Source organism: Psammomys obesus, unplaced genomic scaffold, assembly GCF_907164565.1.
Source record: "Psammomys obesus unplaced genomic scaffold, mPsaObe1.curated_primary_1811, whole genome shotgun sequence".
Lineage (NCBI taxonomy): Eukaryota > Metazoa > Chordata > Mammalia > Rodentia > Muridae > Psammomys > Psammomys obesus.
Window position 1 is genome coordinate 4015032 of NW_026590767.1, and position 7108 is coordinate 4022139.

General features: G+C 53.3%; 1 protein-coding gene across 3 annotated transcripts in view; it reads right to left on the reverse strand.

Moving 5' to 3' along the window:
* Positions 1-652: 652 nt before the first annotated feature.
* Fam53b (family with sequence similarity 53 member B) overlaps positions 653-7108 on the reverse strand; it is a 66834-nt gene continuing 60378 nt past the window's right edge. For all 3 annotated transcript variants that reach the window (XM_055608817.1, XM_055608818.1, XM_055608819.1), the window contains one exon: positions 653-4656. In XM_055608817.1, the coding sequence (XP_055464792.1) occupies positions 4297-4656 (360 nt within the window). In that variant the 3' untranslated portion in view covers positions 653-4296. The remainder of the gene's footprint in view (positions 4657-7108) is intronic.

Consider the following 7108-nt stretch of genomic DNA (forward strand, 5'->3'; position numbering starts at 1 on the left):
GCAGAGGTGACCATTCCAAGGCCCAATTACAGGAACCAACATTGGGTGGCAGAAAATAAATGTACCTCTCCACAGGAGTCCTCAGGACTGCAGATACAGGGCCTCTCCTGAGCTTTAGTTACCCAGGTCTCTGGTTTGGGGGATAAGCACAGGACTGTGTACCCATCCTCGGGTGAACTCCGTGTTCTAACATCTCCACAGCTCAGGAAGCAGAGTTCTGAACTGTGCTGTCCTCTGTGAGGGCGGAGACCCTAAGCTGACAGCCCAGCTCTACAGCCCCCGGGCTGCTCTGTGGAGAAGAAAGTTGGCTTCCGAGGCCCTGCAGGCCTCTTCTTGGTGCGGCCCATCTCTCAGCCAGGTCAGTTTCCTCACAAACAACAGGGCATCACGCTCCCATCCCCTGTGCCAGAGTAGGTCCCAGGTCCTCCTCTGAGGCTTCCTGTGCTGGCTGCTGTGGCTGTGGGCAGCCCTGTCTAGCAGTTGCTACCACAGCCACCCTGTACTGCATCCTCTCTCAGAGGCACGTGGACGCAAGTCTGCCCTGTGGTCCTCCCAGTCCAGAGCCAAGGCTCTCACGGACAGAGGGGACGGGAGGGCTGCTGCTTTGCTGCGCCCAACAAAAAGCACACAGCCACTCCCAGGCAGCCGGGTGTTGAACCAGGAAGCTTTATTTACACAGTAAAAGTAACAAGCAAATTCCTGAGACTAGAGCGGCTGTAGTGCAAGACAGTCATGGCCTGTGGGGGAGGGCAGGCAGCGGTACGTGGTGCTACTGAAAGGACCCAACGTGGGCAGCCCACGAACTGCCGCCCTGGCGGGGGCCTGACCCACCACACCAGTTATCACACTGCCTGAAACAGTACCACCGCTGCTGCCTGGCTGGGACGGCACATGTGGCCCTAGCATGGCCTGTGGGCCCGTCTGTCCCCGACCCCTGGGCGTCCCCCAGCACTGACAATGCGATCTGTTTGCCAATGAGACTATGCCAGGAGGTCAGGCTATCCTACTTAGGCTACAGGAGCTCCATCAGTCTGCAACTTTAAAATATCTTTCTCTTCCTCCTCAAGGGGCCTGGCACCGGGGGAGAGGTCTGACCAGCAGCATAGACATTGGCAAGAGGCAGCCTCATTTGCTGCAGGGGCAGAGCGTCCCTGAGCCCTGGTACCTGGCTTACATTTTAGTGGCCATCATTCAAGTAACTTTAACCACATCAGTGGGAATGGGGTACAGGATCCAGGGCTGAGTTCTAACTGCTGTGAACCTTGCCTGTATGAGCATGAAAACATGCCCAACAGTCTGCAGAGGAGACCCATCTAAAAACCGGGAGGGGGCATTTCCTGTTTAATGTGGACCTTTCTTTTATTTTTCTTTCTGCATACAAATCTTAAAAAACTTTTCCTGCTACAAAAAAAAAAAAAAAAAAAAAAAAAAAAAATTAAAGTAAGGCTTTCTGAGCATGTACATCTGCCTGTGTGGGCAGAACAAGTTTCTTGGACCTGAACATGGGGGAGCCCGGGGGTGCTGGCCAGGTTCTACCATCACCACCCATGAGTAAGGCAAGAGTGGGGCAGTCGTGTAAACTGTCTGGGCCGCTACCCTGAACTCAGGTCAGGTACCCCGCAGAGAGCAACTCCTGTCACTGGCTTCTAGGGTAGGATGCAATATGCTAGAAGGCCCACTTTCCCTGTTGGCTTTGGTGGAGTCACGCCTTGCTCTAGACCTCTACTCACACCTCCCCCTAGGCAAGCGGGAGGCCAAGCACACCTCTGCTTCTCCAGGGAAATGGCACTCCCAGGCAGGCTGAGGAGCACGAGGCTTCTGCTGTTGCCTGCGCCGAGGCTGGCAATCGCTGAAGCCACCGTGCTGTGGGGTGAGCCAGGCTGCCTGCTGCCCGTGGTGCCAAGTACATAGGAGCCAGAGGGAACCTCCCAGGTAAACCTTCCTCCAAGAGATCCAAGAACAGAGGTCTTGGGCCAGTGAGTGGGGCGGGTGGATGGGTCTGTCTGGATAACTGCTGCAAGATGAATGGGTACCTCCTACACGAGCCCTGCTTTGCTCGATGAGAACACCAGGAAGCAAATGACGACAACTCTTCCTTTAAGCAGAAAAGCTACTGCCCTCTTCTCTGGCTGCTTTTTCTGGGGGCTTGGACTGAGGCCTTGGGGGTACAGAGACAATCAAGAACTGCCTGAGGAAGCTGCAAAGGGCCAACTCCTACCTCAGGTTTGAAGCATTTCTGCTCAGGGAACAGTGCCCTAGAGACAGGAAGGAAGGATGAAGCTGTCATTCAGTGAGTTCCTGTTTGTCCTTAAGCCACCAGGCTTACGGGAGATAGTCTAAAAGGACAAGTCATCCACACAAAAAGCCTTAAGACACACACCTGCCACCAGAGCTTCTGGTCCCAGTTCACAGGAGGCAGCTGGCAACTGTGCTATGCTTAACTGTGCTTAGCAGACTGTGTGAGGCAGACCAGGGGCCAAGACCCAGCCTCTGTCTTCCTCAGGAGGGGTGGCTTTAGGGACCGTGAATCTACTCCAAATGCCAGGACCTCTCGCTATGGCCTGAGAGACACAGCCCTGGTGTGTGCATCCCACGCCCTCTCAACTACCTTCCTCCATGACCCACCAGGCAGGGCTCCCATGTCGCGCCTTCGACAGCTTTCTACTTTGGCTTTCCAGTGCCCCGGAGGCTAGCTGGTCCCCCACTGCCACCACATGCACCCATCATGCTGCCCAACGGGCTATAGGAGTGGGGCTTCTTGTACCTTTGGGTCTGATTTTAAAGAAACATTGCCTATACAGCAGAACTTGAGCCTTTGTCCTTCTGGTGAACTGACAAATCAAAAGTTTAAACAAAAGGTTCCCATCCAGGTCTTTCTTTAAGAGAAAGGTAACAACCATTTGGGCTCAACCTTGGAACCATGGGTAGGCGCAGCAGAGTAACTACAAAGTGCCTAGATCACACGTCTGAGAAATCAAGAGAATGCACCAGTTATTTTTAGCCTTATGGGAAAACAAGCCACTTGTGTAAGCCGGCCCACTTGCTATTGTCTGCAGAAGATGCCAAGTTTGCTAAAAGCCAGAGTCCCAGAGTGCAGAGCCTGTAGCATGTCTGCAGGGAAGACTGGGGGGAAGAGCTGCCTGAATGGATGCCCTCTGGGAATTATGCTGGGAGTGGGGAGCTGCGAGGGGGAGTGTGATTCAAGCCATGCTATGACTGGGCCTGCAGAGAAGAACCTTAGGGCTAGGCTCACATCAGTAGACTGGGAGGGGGCTGTCTTGAAGACGGCGGTATGTTTTCATTAAAGCCAGCAGTGTCAGTGAACAAGCAACAGTGTACAGGGAATGAATGCTTCGGAGGTTTGCAGGCCCCCACCACAGGCTGCTACAGAGGGGAGCCTGCAAAGTGGCCAGACAGCAGACATCCCTCTGCCCAGGAATGTACACAGGGCTGAGACTCCTACACCTGCCTGTAGTTCCTGAGGACACTATGAAGAGGTCATCTTGTCACTGACATCTCTCTACTCAGCTGACTCCACTGAGCTCAGCCCCCAGGGACTGGGGACAGTAGGAAGGCTGCCGAAGGTAGCCCCTGAGGTGGCAGGGGTGTGGGTGATTCTTGGTGCCATGGGAGAACTGATGAGCCCATCTTTCAGTCAACACAACCACCAAATTCCTACCCAGTATGGATGGCCTCTGGTCAGCCCTGACCTTTCCCCTGGTCCCGAAAAATGGGACATGGATTATCCCAGAATCCCTGCCAGTGCCCCAAATGGATTAAGGCCACACGGTCTGCTGTCACACAAGAGGTGTCTCCCGAACCTTCCCAAGCCTGGGGCAGGGAGACCTGGGAGAGAAGGCACGGAGTAAACTAAATAAATGAGGCTTTGGGTAACTCCCCAGAAGGAACCTGAGCGAGGCCATGGGGGATCAGGCCCCTGGCACCCTACTTGAGGGATGCAGCTGGCCCAGCCTTACTGGAGAATGGCTACCCAGCACTCCATAAGAAACAAAGAGGAGGAGACCAAACCAGAATCCTGTTCTTGGGCTACAGTAGTTCCATGGAACTGGTGGGAGGCCAGTTGTTGCCTGTGAGGTGTGGCTAGGTTGCCTTCACAGATTTGGGCACTGCAGGGTGATGGCTCTTCCCTGGGAAGTGGGCGGGCTCCTTTCTGGGAGCTTTTGCCGGACCCAGGAGCCAGGATCCCCTTGGAGTGGCCACCTAAGGCCTGCCTGGAGGAAGGCCCATCCATTGCCAAGCCTCCCCCCCCCCCAGCCCTGACCCCTCAGCCCCTCCTCAGTTGTTCTCTATCTGCTCAATGTCCAGCTCGCCGTCCAGAGAGCAGAGGCTGTTCGTGCAGGCTCCACGGTCCCGCCAGGTTGTGGCCGGCTCCCCTTTCCTGCAGCAATCCTCGTCTAGACTGCAGCCATCTGACTCCTCACAGGAGAGGTCCTCCTGGCAGGTGAAGTGGTCATCAAAGGAGTGGGGAACAGACTCAGGAACTGGGGTCCCAGCAGGGGTTCTGCCCCCTGGGCTGGAGGCTGAGAGCAATGCGGTCCAGGATCTGGTACTGCTGACAAGGGCAAACGGGCTCTGGGAGCTGTGGTCTTCTACCCCCATGCTCAGGCAACTGAGGCTGCTGAAGGTCTGACAGTTCTGTGGAAGAAAAGAATCGCCGGTCAGTGGAGGGGCCAGTCTTGCCCTGGAACCTCAGTCCACACACCCTAACAAAGCCACACCAAGCCTTACTGGTACTTTATCTGTCAGGCTGTAGCAAGGCCATATGTGAGAATGATTCATGAAGTATCCCTGGCCACTGAACACTGCTGCTAAAAGGTATACAACTATCGCCAGTCGCTACATAAAGGGCAAAAATATGGTGGGACTCCACTTCTGGGCAGTTGCAGTGGGACAGGTCCATTCATGGCATTTCCAGTAGACCTCAGACTCACGGGACAGACGGATGGCCTGGTAACAAGGTGTCGGAGCCTTGCTAAGGCCATTTCATTCCTGATGTCCCTTGCCTGGGATTGGTTCTAGCACCGCCTCCCTCGTCTGTGTACAAACCCTTATCTAAAAGGATGTGTGCAGTCAGCTCCAGGTTATGGATGATACCCTCCGTGATGTAAATGCCCATCAGGAGCCGCTAATAGTGAGTGTGTTATTCATACTTTTTGTGCAGACACATTTTCTTCCCCTGAATACTTTTTACCTGAGGTTTTGACTGAGTCTGTAAAGGTAGTTTAAGGTATGTGTGAAAAACAGAAACAAAGTTTTATTTTCTTGGTAGTGGTATTGGAGGTTGGACTCGCCCGGAGCCTCGCATGTGCTAACTATGCCCTCTGCCACTGAACTATACCCGCAGCCCTGACATAAATATCCACGGCCATCCTGTATTAAATAAAACCAGTGAGTGACCCAGATCCCACATGTCCTTTCAGACGAGAGACTAGGGTGCTATCAAGCTCAGTGACACAATGTCACCTTTCTTACGAGAAAGGAGCCAGAGTTGGATGGAATCACCACCAGACTACACTGCTGCCATAATCTCTACCCAACCATTTCCCCTCACCAAGTGGCATGGGGTGAGGAGAGATACTGGAGATTTTTTTTTTTTCTTTTTCAAGACAGGGTTTCTCTGTGTAGCCCCTTGGCTGGCCTGGACTTGCTCTGTAGATCAGGCTGGACTCGAACTCACAGAGATCTGCCTGCCTCTGGGTACTGGGATTATAGGCATGTGCCACCGCACCCGGCTTGATGCTGGAGTTCTTTATCTGATTTCTTAGTTGGGTGTTATCAGAACTGTCCAGGGATCTGGTTTATGCAAGTTCTGGGTTCTGGGTTCTGCCTGAAGCTGAAAAAGATAGAAGCTGATAGCTACTATCTAGAGGTCAGTGTTCCTGACCCAAACAATGATCTATGAAGGACGAGGCTCAGGTGCTTCTAGTCCTCACCAGTTGGGGTTCTCAGTGGCTTCATCTGAAAGAGATGTTACAGTCCCCACATGAAATGTTGAATTTCTAAGAGCCCCAGAGAGGAAGGAAGTATGGCTACACAAGAGTTTCTCACTGGTGGGACACCAGGTATAACTGAAGACAGCGGCAAGGCCAGTCCTGTTCTAAGTCTCAGGACCACAGTGTCAGGCCTGAGACTACACTGTGGTGCCACTCAACAGCAGATTCAACAACACAACTCAGACAACAACACAAGCAGACATGGATAGGGGCTGTGACAGGGAGTGGCACTTGGGTCCTGGCTGATTTCCCTCAAAGGCCCTGTGACGACTGGGGAAAGAACAGCAAGGCTTTGGCTTCTCCCCAGTGCACAGGAACCTAATAGCACCTGCTGCCTCTCACCTGCCCCATGAAAGGCACAGACTTGTCCCAAGGGCCCCAGTCCTTTCAAAGACTGAAGTGTTTGTGTGTTGCTCTGAAATAAAGATGTCTGCTGGCCGCCACAGCAAACAGGCTGTTAGAACAGGCTCACCAGACAGAAGATGAAAGGCGCTGTCTCTAGGGGAAGGTGGCTGTGCCTGTCATAGGCACACACTGTTATTGACACTCCACAAAAGATACCCTTCTGATGGGTTTACTTTTCTTGAAAAAGAAAAAGGAAGGGCTGACAAGATGGCTCAATGGTTAAAGGCAATTGCCACCAAGGCTGATGACCTGAGTTGAACCCTAGGATCCCATGGTAGGAAAATACCCCAAAGGTTGTCCTCTGACATCCACAAGATCTCCACAGCACAACCCCCCCCCCCCCCCCCCCCCTGTGCCTAATAAATAAATATCAAGAAATAATTAAAGCCAGGCATGGTAACACATGCCTTTAATCCTAGCACTTGGGAGGCAGAGGGAGGCAGATATCTGTGAGTTCAAGTCCAGCCTCATCTACAAAGCAAGTACAGAACAGCCAGAGCTCTGTTACAGGGAGAAACTGTCTCAAAAACAAAACAAAACAAAAAAACGAAGGAAGGAAGAAATGAGGAAGGGAGGGAGGAAGGGAAAGGACCAGGCTGAGGGGCTAAGCTCTGGGTTTCAGGAAAGAAGGCTGGGCCCAGGCCAGAAGCCCCCCCCCCCCCCCCCCCCCCCCCCCCCCCCCCCCCCCC